The sequence below is a fragment of the Zingiber officinale genome, chromosome 4A (genome assembly GCF_018446385.1).
Source record: "Zingiber officinale cultivar Zhangliang chromosome 4A, Zo_v1.1, whole genome shotgun sequence".
NCBI lineage: Eukaryota > Viridiplantae > Streptophyta > Magnoliopsida > Zingiberales > Zingiberaceae > Zingiber > Zingiber officinale.
This window is the reverse complement of record NC_055992.1, coordinates 140,076,346-140,092,434: the sequence shown is the minus strand read 5'-3', so window position 1 is coordinate 140,092,434 and position 16,089 is coordinate 140,076,346. Positions and strand designations below refer to the sequence as shown.

Here is a 16,089-nt window from a genome sequence, read left to right as displayed (position 1 = left end):
CTCGCAGGTTGGAAAGCTTTCCACTACTAATGTACCCAAAAGTTCATCAGCTACCAATGAATCCTATTCAAGTTAATATAACCTAGCCTTAGATGCCAAAGATATAATTGGTTCATTTCCAAAGGTTGCTTTCTCTTAAAGTTAGAAGATGTGTTACTAATTTCTATTTGTTGCATTGTGGGAGTTATTGGATTATAAATTGTCAATCAACATACCAGAATAGATAACTTCCCTATTTTTCTTGATAACAACTTTGTTATCAACATAGACACAATATCTATTCTATAATAGTTTAGAAACTGAAATCAGGTTCTTTCTAAACTTAGTATGTAAAGACAATTTCTAATAATCCATATTTTATTTCTATAAGAGAATAAACCTCTCCCACTGCAATAGCTGCTACGTTTGCAGTAGTGCCCATGTGGACGATGTTTTTATTTTCATTTAGTTGTCGGGTTTCCTGGAACTCTGCAATGAATTATAGACATTATTAATGACATCTGTATCTACACTCCAGGTTCTGGTAGATAACACCACTAGACATATTTCAACTAATGAATTAAATATACCTATATTGTTCTTAGTTCTAAGAAGACAACCTACCTTAATGTCCAAGTCCTATTTCCAATCATTACAATCGAGACTACTAAGTCTTTTCTATAGTATAACAACTAGGGGATTGACAAACATTTTAAATCCTAAGAGTCACAAAAATATTTGGTCAAGATCAACTTCTTAAAATTCCCATGAATTTTGTATGCCACGATAGTGTGGACATATACAAAATCAAAGAGGAGATTTTATCCATTAATTTTATTATCTCGTCAACTTTACTTTATGACGAATAAAATTAATAGTTGATCTGTCTTTGAACAAATATCTGGTCAAAACTTTTGAATTTAAAATAACATTGATTCCTCAAACAATATTATTTAAATTCACTAACACCTCAAACACCGTGAATTTTGCATGCCACGATAGTGTGAACGTATACAAAATTTAAACATTTGTAAGAGGAGGGTTTTACCCATTAATTATCTTGTCAATAAATCTTTATGACAAAATAAAATTACCTCAAACACCGTGAATTTTGTATGCCACGATAGTGTGGACGTATACAAAATCAAACATTTGTAAGAGGAGTTTTTAATTTTATTATCTTGTCAACCTATTTATTTGACAAATTAATAGTTGGTTTTCTTCGGTCACACAAATAATAGCAGTGACTCCGATGGGGAGGATACTATTAGTCATGCCTAAGTGTATACCATTACTTGACACTAAGTCCATTAATAAGATTGTGCCACTTCCGATGGGGAAGATCACACGCTCTTAATTAACTTCCTATAGTCATCCAAAATGGAAGTTTAATCTAGTGATCCGCAAACAAGCTCATCCGATATGGAGGAAGGCACTCAGAGCCAACGCGCAAGCTTGTTGCATCACTTATAAACCAGTAATGGAGACCGTGGAATTTATTTAAAAAAAAAATAAATCTCTCTCCCACTTAGTTATTTAAAGTGAGGAATTTTGACTATGCTAGCCTACTTAACATGCATACTAACAAGCACACACAGCACAGCATAAAAAGCAATAAATAGAAAAACTAATTTTCAACTATTATGACTTTTATCTATTGTTGTCCTCCGTGTGTCACCAACCCTAGCTGTTGACATCTTTGGCCACCGCCACCGGGTCTAGTTGTCGCATCCATCTTGCTCCTTGTTTCGCTGCGCCTCTGGTCCTCAAAAGGTTCCATGCTTTGCAAGATTCGATCCGCGACATAAATAGAATTTTACATTTTTTGATCCTATATTCCTCGAAGGAATGTACATGTAAACTAGATCGAAAATAAAATAAAATTTACATCCATTGATCCTATATTCCATAAAAGGAATGTACATGTAACTAGATCAAAAAATAAAATCCTAATAAAACTAAATATAGCTCCTGCTGTATTTTATAATACAATCATGCACACACAATAAAATGCCCTTGACATGTCCAAGGGTCCAATCACACACACAATATCTATAAGCCATAATAGTTGGATCCTGCATCCACAAAGTTAGCACATCCTACTATTATCCTGCCTAAATTATGTATGACATGTGCATAATTAAACTAATACCAAATATACAGAGGCAAAACCCTAGCTCTGATACCAATTGTTGGTTGCTACTCGGAAAACCTAATGGTTCCACTGCACAAAAATTTTGTACAAAGGTCTGAACCTTTTCCTAGCTACCATGTGTTCTTTTAAATTAAACTCGGATCACCTGCGGAACTTAACACGTTTGATCCTAAGTTTAATTTATTTGTTCATTTAAGTTTAGACTTGGATCTCCTGCGGAACTTAACACGTTCGATCCAAATCACCTAGGTTATTAATTCCATTAAATATTAATTTCCAAAATTGGCTTCCAGGACTGCATGGCGAGGCACATGACCTTCTTGGATAAGGGAACAACCACCACCGCCTAGACAAAGTCTTTTAAGGAAAGCTAATATTTAATTTCCTTAAATAACTTTAGGTCAACCAAAAGGAATAATCAAATCACAAGGAAAGGAAAAATAAAAGAACACAACATCGAAAACTAATTCGAAATACTAGAATCGCATGCCTCTTGTATTTGGTATTTTTACATGGAGATAAAACTAACATGATGCGGAAAACTATATTAGTTATACCTTACTTAGTAGACAATGACCTCTTGATCTTCTACCGTATTCCTCTTCTAATCCCGGACGTTGTGTGGGCAACGATCTTCCGAGACGAGAACCACCAAGGCACCTTCTTCTTCCTTCCTTCAAGTTTCGGCCAAGCATATCTTCTAAAGGATGAAGAACTTTTTTTCACCAACCAAGCTCCAAGGGATGCAAGCTTTCTCTCCTTCTTCCTCAAGCTAGATCCGGCCACCTCCTCCAAGCTCGAAGAGATAAAGGATTTCGGCCACACAAGAGGAAGAGAGAAAAGGAGAAGGGTCAGCCACACCAAGGAAGAAAAGAGGAAGAAAATAGAATAGAGTCATTCACTATGAAGCCTCCTCTACCCCCTCTTTTATAATCCTTGGTCTTGGCAAATAAGGAAAATTTAATAAAAACTTCCTTAATTCTTTTTCCATTGAAAAAGAAAATTTATTTAATTAAAAACAATTTTCTTCTCATCAATTATAATGGTCGGCCATATTAAAGCTACAAACAAGGAGAGTTTTAATTAATTAAAACTTCCTAATTTGTCTCCAGAAATTTATAAAAAATTTCTCCAATAATTTTCATCCCTTCATGATTGGTTAATAAAAAAGAAATTTTATAAATTAAAATCTTTCTTTTAAACATGTGGATAAGAAGAAAGTTATCTCTAAAAATTAAAATCTCTTTTAATCTATAAATAAGGAAAGATATCAAATCTTTTTTTAATCTCTTGTAGAAACTTATAAAAGAGAATATTTAATTTTTAAACTCTCTTTTAAAACATGAACATGGTTAAAAAGGAAAGTTTTCTTAAAATTTAAAATCCACCTTTTAATCAACAAATAAGGAAAGATTTCAAATTTTAAACTCTCTTTTAAACATGTAGATGATTTACAAATAAGGAAAGTTTTTACCAAAAATTAAAACCATCCTTTTAATCTACAAATAAGGAAAGAGATTAATCTTTTCACTTAATCTTTTGTAGAAAGCTATAAAAGAAATTTTAATTTTTAAACTCTCTTTTAAAACCATGATATCCACATAAGAAATAATTTTAAATAAAATAAATTCCCTTTTAATATGGTCGTCCACCCAAGCTTGGGACCCAAGCTTTGGTCGACCAATTAACTCGGCTCAATCCTTGGGTCTTGGTCGGCCCTAGCTTGGGTTCCAAGCTAGCTTGGCCGGCCACCAAAGAGTGGGTAAGAAGGTGGTATGTGGTGGGTATAAATCTCTATATACAAGAGGCTACGATAGGGACCGAGAGGAGGAATTGGTTTTGGTCTCCCGATGAAATTAAGCATCCCGTGTTCGCCCCGAACACACAACTTAATTTCATCAATAATAATTCATTCCACTAAAGAACTATTATTGAACTACCGCACCAATCCCAAATTACATTTTGGGCTCCTTCTTATTATGAGTGTGTTAGTCTCCCTGTGTTTAAGATAACAAATGTCCACTAATTAAGTAAGTTACTGACAACTCACTTAATTAATATCTAGCTCCAAGAGTAGTACCACTCAACTTCATCGTCATGTCGGACTAAGTCCACCTGCAGGGTTTAACATGACAATCCTTATGAGCTCCTCTCGGGGACATTCTCAACCTAGATTACTAGGACACAGTTTCCTTCTATAATCAACAACACACACTATAAGTGACATCATTTCCCAACTTATCGGGCTTATTGATTTATCGAACTAAATCTCACCCATTGATAAATTAAAGAAATAAATATCAAATATATGTGCTTGTTATTATATTAGGATTAAGAGCACACACTTCCATAATAACTGAGGTCTTTGTTCCTTTATAAAGTCAGTATAAAAAGAAACGACCTCTAATGGTCTTACTCAATACACTCTAAGTGTACTAGTGTAATTATATAGTCAAGATAAACTAATACCTAATTACACTACGACCTTCCAATGGTTTGTTCCTTTCCATCTTGGTCGTGAGCTACTGTTTATAATTTATAAGGTACTGATAACATGATCCTCTGTGTATGACACTACACACCATGTTATCTACAATATAAATTAATTGAACAACTACATTTATCATAAATGTAGACATTTGACCAATGTGATTCTTATTTCTAGATAAATGTTTATACCAAAAGCTAGACTTTTAATATACATCCTAACATCTCAGGCAGGACAACTTTAGGATTCCCTATCAGATCCTTAATTGGATCCTCTTCTGGATCCTCCTCGATCATTTTCGGATTCTCTTTAAACTCTTCCGGATCCTCTTCAGTCATATGGAGAAGCAGTTCCTCACATAATACTGAATATGTGACACGTCATTGATAACGCCCCCAAATATAATCTGCTATCATCCTAGGATTTTCTGGCAATGAGCACATCAAAGCCCAGATCTTATAACTGTCCAGGACTGAAAACTCTTCTCGCTCAAGTTTTCAAAATAGATCATCAAGTCATCCAATGTGTCCGTCGACTCCATAAGTAGAGTTATACTCTATCTCCTGAATATCCTCCCTGAGCTAATTTCGTCGCACTTCGCGACGAGTCAATGTGGTAATCGTCCGTGCCATATGAAAAATTGAAATTAAATAAGTCAGTACAAAACCGACTAACCAGTACAAAACCGACTTAATTCAATTTATACAGGCGTAGTACCAACATAATAAATCAAGAAAAACAAATCTTCTCAATTTTCAGGAGTCTAAACCGACTGATCCATTGGATCGATTGATTAGGAATCCAGATCCTAAGCTTGGTCCATAGTCCTTAATTAGAACTGATCTAATTAGACATGGATCTTTGTACCTATGTTCTGTTACTATTTGATCTAAGTCCATTTTAGCCAATTTCAGACTTATTGATCAAACTCAGGTCTATTTGATCAAACCAATGCCCATTGTTTTAAGTCTGACCAATTAGAATAAATTTAATCATTTGATCAAATCTAACCCAATAGAAAAAATCTGATCATTTGATTATATTTGGTTTATGCCTAATTAATTAACCCAAATTAATTTCGGTTTAGATTAAATTGGTGCAGTCAAACCAACTAATGATTTGATTGGACCAAAATTGATCTAATCCATTTTTCATAAAAGTGAATTAATTGAACTCAATATTCAATTAATTACCACATGCATATAATAATAATAATAATAATAATAATAATAATAATGCTAAGCATGCATTTTCATCAGTCATGCATTTGAAAAATTCTAAGTAAGCATGCATGGATTTTCATCACTAGGTTTTTTTTTGATTTTTTTAATATTTTAAATTAAAAAAATTAATATTTCCTTATATAAATTTCTAATACATTAATATATTTCCTCAACATATTACAATACTCAATAAATACTTAAATTTATTTTATTTTATTTTAAACTAAACACTATAATCTAATTGGGAACCCTGAACCCTAGAAGTAAAATCTAAAAAAAAATAACTTAAAAATTATAACCCAAAAATTGAACCCTAGAAATAATTTTTTTACAAAATATTTTAATTATTTTTAATTCAAAAATTAAAAAAATAAAACGAGTGATATCCTTTGCGCGTGCACAGTCGTGCACTATACGGGCGTGCAGGATATCAAAATCTTTGATATATATATATATAAAAGCGCCATGAAGCACTGTGCTTCATCTTAGCATTTTTTTTCCGCTTCACTTTGCCCACGTCGCGCACTCCGTGCGTTGCACGCCGCGCAATTGCAACGGGACTCGGTCACTAGCGATGCCAGCCTCCTGCCTACCTATGGAGGTAGTTTTCGGTCCTTTCCGGCATCTAAATAGAGTGCTTCTCAACCTGATGAGGTTGCCGACGATGGTTCTGCCCATCCCAGCCACCGACACATAGCTGGCCAACCGGGACGTCATCTCCGATCACAGAATGCTTTTGCTGGCATATCCCCACAGCCCGAGCCCTGCTCGGATGGAAATCACGACCTTTGTCATGATTTTGGCACAGTTCGATGCCAAACATCAGTGATGACACCGGTGGCGACTCATTCGCTGACTTGCAACCTTGTCGCTAGTCTCCTCCTGCCACTGGCGGAGCCAGGATTTGTAGCTCGCCTGGGCTACCAATGCCTTTTAGATTGCTTCCCGGGCTAAACACCTTGTTTTTTTTATTTAGGAATGAAAAATTAATGGCATAAATAGATAAAATATACATCATTTAATTGATCCGCCCGGGCTATAGCCCGGAGAAGTTTACACCTGGCTCCGCCCTTGCCTCCTGCTACAATGAGTCGTCGACTCTCCTTTGCAGCGACCAAACTATCGGCCACGGGATAACGAAGATTTTTGACCGAAAGTCACCTTCGTGACTTGTTGCGGCGTGTTTAACGACGAGGAATAAAATATAATTCCTAATGCTTTGATACCAATGTAGGAATTATATTGTAATTAATTGCACAAAAACAATTAAATACTTACAGTGATTTTCCGCAGATCTGCAATCGACGTCGGCAAGACTCGCTGTCGGAAGAACGATCATAGGATCGGAAGACTCTCCACAATTCCACGAATCAAATTCCACCACCTCAAATACTCTTCCTCTATCGTCTTCTCACGTCTTTTTTCTCATACACCTTAATGATCTTTGGACGCACTATTTATAAAGGGAAATGACCTAGGGGTATAATAGACTTTTCCATTAAGAGTAGTGGGGAACGTAGGCATATTCCCACGTTCCCACTTTTCTCATTTCCTAAAAAAGTCTTAAAATAAGGATATTTTTAAAATAAAAATAAAATAGGATGTGATTTTGATAATTTTTAAAAAAGTATAGTGTCTTTTGATGAAATAATAATAATGCTTTGGGACAAAATGTGCAAATTAAAATAAAGGTACGAGGACTAAAATGAGAAGAAAAAAATGCTAGTGAAAGTAAATAAATGAAACTATGGGAACTAATTTATAAGGTTGAAATCAATCAAATAATTGGCTTAAAATTTGACTTGAATATGGGTTGGTGAGATACTCACATTATTGTTGGTAACATCTCACATCTTTACTCACATTTCACCTACCAAACAATTTTATTTCTCTTCTCTAAACCCTGATTGGGGTTTAATTTTATAGCTCTCGTCTTAAATAACATACTAAAAGCCACACCTAACCTAATAATTGAAATACGAAAGAATAAAAATATAAGTTTTTTTTAATAATTTAGATATCCAATATTCCTTCAATTAACTTTAAAGGTAAACGTTCTAGAATACAACTTATGTAAACTTAGAGATTAATCTTTAGAATATTCATTTTTCATGTGATTTAAATTCTGATTTTTTTTATTCATCATTACTCAATCGTGGGGTTATTTTAATTTATCTGGTAACTTTACGGTTAAGATGGTTAATATGATTAAGAAAAAAGATATAAGATAAAAAAAATATGGCAAAAATAAATAAAAAAACATTCTTTATTATTTTTTTTTTCAAAAAGATAATTTTTAAAGAAAATGTTAAAATAACCCCCGATATCTACTGCAACATATAGCAATTACAATATAATTACTAAAATATATTAAAATAAATTAGTTTAACTTAATCAAAATTATTACACATAAAAATTATTATATTAAAATATTTGTGTGTCATTTTAATTAAAATTATTTAAACTTAATTAAAATTGTTTAAACTTGATGCAAATCATTTTAAATAACTGATATTAATCAAGTTAAAATTATTTTGATCAAATTTAAATAAGTTTGAAAAAAATAATAAAGATTATTTTGATATAATATTTTAAGGATAAAAAATAAATTGGAATACTTTTTAAATATTTTTTAAAAAATATCCTTTGACAACAAATATAAAAGGGCATCTTTTAATTGTTGCCCAAAAAAATAATTAAAATATGAAAATTAAAAAATATAAAACGCAATTTGTTACTATTTTTGGAATCAAACTCCTCAAAAAAATAATAAAATAAAATTGGGCCCACACCAACCGACGGCTCCAGATCCAACCAAACGATTGCGACGTCGGCCGCCCACCAACGTTTTACGGTGCGTCGGTGCCGCGTGTCCGCCGTTATCAGTCTGAGATTCAGATCAAGGCCTCGACGAGACACCGTACACCCGATATATCCCATCCTATCTCGCCACTTTTGACGTAAACAGGACGTCTTAAAGGGATGCCTCGTGCCGGTGTTACCGAGGTAAAACCGGACATTAAAAAAGCGCGAGGCGACGAATTAAGACACGAGGAACGTCATCTTTTCTCCCTCGCTCACCCACAAAGACGGCACACTGCCTCTTCCTTGCTCTCCCTCCTTTTTCCAGATCTATAAACACTCCAGATCCTTCGCCTCCGCCTCGTCGCCTGGATTCGATCGCGTCGCGCCGCATTGCCCGCGCAATCCGAGGCCTTGAGGTTGTTCCTTCGTTGGGTGGCAGTCGTAGGCGGGGTTGGGTTCGAGGAGGGAGCGGAGGCGGGAGAATGGGGGCGAAGTACACGAAGGGGTGCACCGGGTGGCTGATCGTGCTCGTGGTGGCGGCACTGGTCGTTGCCGCCGTCTTCTTTGCCGTCAAGAAGAAGCACCACCACAGAGACGTTCTCCCCGTGCCGGGGCCGCCAGGGGCCCTCGACCAGAAATACGCTGATGCGCTTGGAGTGGCTTTGCAGTTCTTCCAAGTTCAGAAATGTAGGCGCTATAACTCTATTCCTCTTATGATCCTTTGCCCCATTCTTAATTCATACTAAGATTGCATCTTTTGTTGTGAAATGGATTTGTTCTACTGTACATTTAGTCAATTTTCCCCCTTTTTCCCCCCTTGTTGGTTAAAAAATGTAATCTGTAATGCAATGTGCAATTCTTCCGATCTCAAATCAATAGTTCGACCTAAATTTGCTTATGCGAACGTCTTTTCCCCCCTTCTTCCTGAATTTTCTTCCAGATTGGATCTATTAATCACCTCCCCTTTTATCTATCTAGAAGGATTCTACATTTTTTTTTTTTTGGTTCGAAACGATTACTTGGAATTCTCACCATCCATTGACTTGGAAGTGAAACAATTCTTTATAGCTGGATCAGACTCACTTTTTTTTCTTCTTTTTTTCTGCACAATGTGGACATGACAGATCCTAGTTTTGTGCTTTTCTTCAGCGGGTAAACTGGTCGATAACAAGATCACTTGGAGAGGGGACTCAGCTTTGGACGATGGAAAAGAAGCGGGATTGGATCTCTCTAAAGGAATGTATGATGCAGGTGATCACATGAAATTTGGTTTTCCGATGGCATATACTGCAACAGTGTTATCATGGTCGATCCTTGAATATGGGGACCAAATGTCTGCTGCCAAGCAGCTGGATCCGGCTCTAGATGCTCTCAAGTGGATCACAGATTATTTGATCAATGCCCACCCTTCTGACAATGTGCTATATGTCCAGGTGATAAGAAGTTGCATGCTCTTATATTCCCTGTTTGCATAAATTAGGACACCAAAGTCAGAAATTTGACTTTCTTAATTCTCTAAGGCGGCTTAAGATTCCATTTAATTCTTTTTGATTGACCATTGTCATCATCTTGATTTGTCTCCAAGATCTGTTTGGGTCAAAGAGGGATAAGCATTAGGCAAAAGAAAATATTTTCACTATGCCTGTAATGTAGCTTTGCATGTAGACAAATTGCAAATTTGCTTCTCTTTCTACACAGAATGATTAGAATCTGATTTCTGACACCAGGGAAATTTTTGTTCATCCACCCGAAGTTTACTACAACAACAATCAGATGTTTATTGGCTATATGGATTCTCCTACGCCATTAAACTCGATCTCTTAGTATCGTTATCTATATTTAAATGAATTTTATCATGTTTTATCATTGCTAACCAAGTCTCCTTGGGTCTCTCTGTTTCTCAATTAATGTGCGTATTTGTCACAGTCTCATGTTGCCTAACTAGGGCATTTATTGGTAGCCTAAGTACATGTCTATACTATCTTAAACACCTGAAGTTTAGTACTTTTTTTCAAAATGTCCTCTGAAGTTTTGAAATAATCAAAATACCCTCAAGAAGGACAGAGTTTCACCTTGTCATTTCACCATATATCCATTAATTCATCTACTTTTTTCGTGAAGTAACAATGACAATAATTAGGGGGTGTACCGACAAAGTGTTTGAAAGCATCGAGAGGACACTTTGTAACTTTGGGGGGACATTTTCAAAACTCAAAAGAGAATGCATACCCAAGGCTGATATGAGATTTTCCCTATTTTAAACCAATTGTCATTTTTTGTCAATGCACTGGAAAATTTGTTCAATGGAAACCTGCAAAAGAAGCCAGCAGTGTAATAGGCAATACTAGTCCTTATATTACTATCTTTTTGTGTGTGTGTTACTATCTGTTATCAATGTGACTGCCAATGAACATGTTTGGCATTGCATGCTTATGTTATCCATGATTAAATTTGGAAAAAAAAATTCAATTAGGTTGTTTTAAAGTGTAACTTACAACTTCACCTTATTTAATGTAAGTTTCGCGCTGTGCAACTCATAATCCCTTTGATGTAAGTGAAAGCACTCATTGCAGAGTGCTAACATTGTCTGTTTTACTTGACACCCATATTTCACCACTTTAATCATCTTCCTTTGTAGGAAAATTTAACTGTCTCATCTCCTTAATCCTACATATTAGTATTAGGATGACAATTTTGTACCTGTCTAAGAGACCGTTTCAGCTAATTCTTGTCTTCTTTCATCTCTTTAACACTATACTGACTGAATTTTTGGTTTGTTCTTTTTCTTGGCTATAGGTTGGAGATCCTGATATAGATCACAAATGTTGGGAAAGACCAGAAACAATGACTGATAATAGACCAGTTACTCAGGTTAACAAATCTGCACCTGGAAGTGATGTGGCTGCTGAAACAGCTGCAGCCATGGCTGCAGCTTCGTTAGTTTTCAAAAGTACTGACAGTAGATATTCAGATGTCCTCCTTCGACATGCTGAGAAATTATTTACTTTTGCTGATAATTATAGAGGTATCTACAGCAACAGCATTCCGAAGGTCCAGACTTTCTATAATTCTACTGGATATGGGGACGAACTCTTGTGGGCAGCTAGTTGGCTTTATCATGCCACTGGTGACCTAAGTTATTTAAATTATGCTACGGTAAAGAATGGAAATACTTTTGCCGACTGGGGTAGACCAACTTGGTTCAGCTGGGATGACAAACGAGCTGGTACTCAGGTGCATATTCTTGTTCACTATGTGATACTTCTGCTTCAAGAATTCAAACTGATTTTGTATGACATGATCCTTTAGACTCTTTCCACTTACTGCTTAGTATGGCATTTTAGATCCTAAACGTACCTCTTTGCAAAGTGCTTTCTATGCTTCCCCTTGACGTGACGAGAATCTAGATTATCTAATGAATAATACTACTAAAATGTTTCATAAATACTGAATAATTGATAGGCCAATCAATTTACTTTTTATTTATGTCACTAACATACATATCAAGATCAGGACCTGTAACTTGTGACTTGTTGAAGTTATTTACAATTTGTTGTTCAGATACTTTTGTCCAGAGTGCATTTCTTTGGCGCAACACAATTTTCGAGTGGAGAGATGAATGGCCTCCGATCGTATAGAGACACAGCTGAAGCTGTTATGTGTGGTTTGTTACCAGATTCTCCGACCGCCACTTCTAGTAGAACAGAAGGTACATGTACCATCAGCATATTATCATAAAATTATATGCTTTCGATACGTCTCATCTTTCTCAGTTCCTCATGAAAGTTCTAGGTACTGGTAGAATTTAATAGGAATGAATTCACTTTTATATGGTGACTGAATGTTTGAAAGAATGACACTGATGATGACTTGCTAATCCTATATATGAATACACACACACTCACACAAGTGCACAAAACATAATCTCTAAAGGCTGTGAGTTTTCATATCACAGGTGGCTTGGTATGGATAGATGAGTGGAATGCTCTTCAACATCCTGTGGCTGCATCATTCTTGGCTGTCGTTTACAGTGACTACATGCTTACTTCTCGCACGCCAGAAATACAATGCAGTGGGAAAACTTTCACCCCGTCTGATCTCCGAACCTTCGCTACATCCCAGGTGATTCTGTGAGCATTGTTGTATTCAGTCAAAATGGTGTTCTAAGCTGAATAACTGATGACTGCTATGATTAGCATCAAGCTTAAAATGTTGCTAGACTATTCTTGTGCTATCAGGTGGATTATATCTTGGGAAACAATCCAATGAAGCTTAGCTACCTTGTGGGATATGGAGATAGCTACCCGCAACAGGTTCACCATAGGGGAGCATCGATTCCTGTAGACGCCAACACGGGATGTAAGGGTTTCCAGTGGCTCTCTTCTACTGAGAAGAATCCAAATGTAGCCATGGGAGCACTTGTGGGAGGACCATTTAAGAATGACTCATACATCGATCTGCGAAACAACTCAATGCAGAGTGAGCCTAGTACCTACAACAATGCTGCACTTGTCGGATTGTTATCTGGCCTGGTTACCACCTCGAGTGTAGCCACTTCCTTGCGCTGATCAGCCACTGCTTTTACACATTGCTTGGATGGCATCTCGAATTGTATATCTCTCTTAGTGAGTGAGTGAGTTCCCTTCACTATGTTTCATGAACTGTTGGTTTTAGACATCGATACGATGGCGTCTCGATGTTCATTTGGTGTACCCTAAGCATCCTTGTTCATGTTGCTTCATGATATTTTACGAGTCCTCTGATGATAAAGTCATTGACAAACTTATACGGCAGAAGGAACTAAAGAAGCAAACACTCTAGACATTGCCCCACCAAACAAACTACACTCCTAGTAGCGGCCGGCCAAGGATGTGGCCGGAGATGATCTCCATGATTGGCAGCTCTACCGTGCAGTTGGGGATGTAGACTCAGCGATGTCGACTTCAGGAGGGCGGCAGTCAAGCGTGCTGTTGGTGGTGCAGCTTTTGGTGCGATTCAGCAAAAGCTGCAAAGCCATGCACCCCAGTCCTGGCCTGTTTGAGAGTTTTGACAACTTGGCGGTTGTTCGATCCTTGTTCATCGACTCCACAATTTGATTTTCAGGATTTCCTGGAAAAAAACAATATCAAATTCGAGAAGGAAAGGATGAATTACATAAAAGCTTTATTTCCTTCCTGTTGTCAAGCTCGGATAATCCTTCTTTGTGTATGATCCTATTTGAAAAATGTGTATGATCCTATTTGAAAACTGCAGAGAGGACGTGCGGTGAATCAGTGATTGACTAAGAGAAGACTTCTTACTTCACAGAGAAGCTCCCTTTTGATTTTGCGCACACGAAGACGAGCCAATAGAACATCAATGCCTAGAAATCAGAGGGAGAGTCCTTGACGAAAACCCTCCGACGCTCAAGTCAATATAGCCTCAGATGGGTGAAAGAAGAATAGTAAGGAATGTGCACACGAGAGTAAGCTTCAAATGTTTAGAAAACGTACCTCGCTAACGGAAATGACCCCCTTTATATACCACTTCTCAAAACCTCTGCAATCGTGAGGTGGTGAAGTGTGTCAGAGGTTGTTAGGTAAAAAAAAGTGTACAACCTAGGCAATGTACAATAATTGTCCTAGAACTTTTTCATTTACCCACATGTATACTTCTTTTGTCATTGATAGCTTATGTCATTATTGAGATTGTTGAAGGAATATGCTGTTATAAGTAGTGTGTTGATAGGAAACATGATTATCCCTGAAGAAAGTTCTAGAAGAATATTCTTTGACATGTGGTTATTATTATGATAGGTTGCTAGGATTCTTTACTCATATTGTCGGCTGAGTATATCTTGGCCGGCCCATAAGATCAGCTGTCTTTATGCCTGTCATTACATTAAGTTGCTCAATTGTGTTCCGCAATCTCTGCTCATATTGTTGGCTAAGTGTATCCCAGTCGGCCCCTAAGGCCGGTCGTTTTTATATCTATTCTTATATTAAGCTGCTCAGTTATGTTCTGCATAGTATTAGCGATCCATTTGGAAAATAATATGATCCATTGGGCGTGCTGAAAATCCATTTGGGAATTAATATGAAGTCGAGTGTCTTAGGCCTGGCCAACCTTCTATCTAGCTGGGCATGTATAGAGATTTAAGAGGTTAAGCGCCTTAATCCCGGCCAATCTTTATTTGGCCGGACATGCATAGAGAGATTTATGATACTAAGTGCCTTAAGCCTGTCAGACCTTTATTTGGCCAAACATGCATAAAAAGATTTATGAGAATTGGGGAGATCAACCATTATTCTGACCAGACCCATGGCTAATTAATTGCGAGGTGGGTTAGACATTCCGACTGGCCTATAAGACCGACCATCTTTAGACCTAATCGGGCATGCTATCTTTTCAATTCAAGACTAAAGCACTAAACTCCTTATGTTTGATCGACCTTCTCCCGAACGACTTACAATTCGGTCGGGCTGGACCTAAAAGCCTTAGCCCTGGGCAAACGATCAAGTCAGGTGGGGAATGTTCTCTTCCCTTAACTTTGACTACCATGTCGCCTTAACCTTGATCGTCACATTACCTTAACCTTAACCGCAACATCATCTTCTGGGTCTGCTCGTTACAATCCATATCACTAGCCTTCCCTTCAAGTATAATTAAAGGAGGTGTAGCAAACTGACTGACCCCAAATTCAATTTTATGCCCACTCACCCCTTTTGCTAAGGCCGTCCGGAAATTCATGTTCTCCCTTGTGCCTTGGATACTTAGTAATATTTTTTTTCAAAAACTATCTGTTAGATGCGCGTTGTTCATAAGGGAATATTGAGGACGCGCAGAGAGACACTTTGGCAGCGGAATGATTTGGCTGTCACCTCCATCATAAATGTCTACTTATGAGTGGATGCCACGTGGCACCACTCCTCATTTTTTGAAACAACCAATGGCCTCTCTCCTCATGCAAATTAACGGTTCGCTGCGTATCTAATATTTTGATCAAACGGTGGTAATTAAGTTATACCTTGTAAAAAAATCCTAAACGACACAGAATCCTCACACTTTATCTTTCGTCTTCCTCGATTTTCTCCTCCGGTGACTTCTCTTTTGCAAACTTCTTCCTTTTTGCGCCCTAACTGACCTAGTAAGTTGTTCGTTCTTTGTTTGCATTCTCTCATGGCCCAAGAATCTTTCATCCCCTAGTATACTTTTACTGTCTCAAATTTTGATAAGTCTAATAGGACTTATATCCATTCTCGATATGAAATCCTCCCGAGTTATCGCATCGTCATCCCACTCATCCTCATCCTCCTCCTGCTAACCACATCACTTTTTTTAAGGACCAATTAGTAACAGGGTTACGTTTTCCTATCCATCCATTCTTGTTTGAGGTGAGTCGATATTTTAATGTTCCTTTGTAACAATTTACCCTAAATGCAATCCGCGCTATGTGCGGC

The 16,089-nt window shown here is 36.9% G+C and overlaps 1 protein-coding gene across 1 annotated transcript; it reads left to right on the top strand.

Annotated features, from left to right (window-relative positions):
- The first annotated feature begins 8,902 nt into the window (after positions 1-8,902).
- LOC121971482 (endoglucanase 24-like) lies at positions 8,903-13,404 on the top strand. The gene is made up of 6 exons (XM_042522776.1): positions 8,903-9,337; positions 9,800-10,083; positions 11,447-11,884; positions 12,212-12,359; positions 12,606-12,772; positions 12,889-13,404. The coding sequence occupies exons 1-6, from the start codon at positions 9,133-9,135 to the stop codon at positions 13,216-13,218; spliced, it is 1,572 nt and encodes a 523-aa protein (XP_042378710.1). The 5' UTR covers positions 8,903-9,132; the 3' UTR covers positions 13,219-13,404.
- The last annotated feature ends 2,685 nt before the right edge of the window (positions 13,405-16,089 follow it).

Excerpts from the sequence above, each read along its gene's own strand:
- LOC121971482 (XM_042522776.1), top strand. The coding sequence starts at position 9,133 with ATGGGGGCGAAGTACACGAAGGGGTGCACCGGGTGGCTGATCGTGCTC. Across the intron at positions 10,084-11,446 it reads ACAATGTGCTATATGTCCAG|GTTGGAGATCCTGATATAGA; the intron begins GTGATAAGAAGT and ends TCTTGGCTATAG. Across the intron at positions 12,360-12,605 it reads CACTTCTAGTAGAACAGAAG|GTGGCTTGGTATGGATAGAT; the intron begins GTACATGTACCA and ends TTCATATCACAG.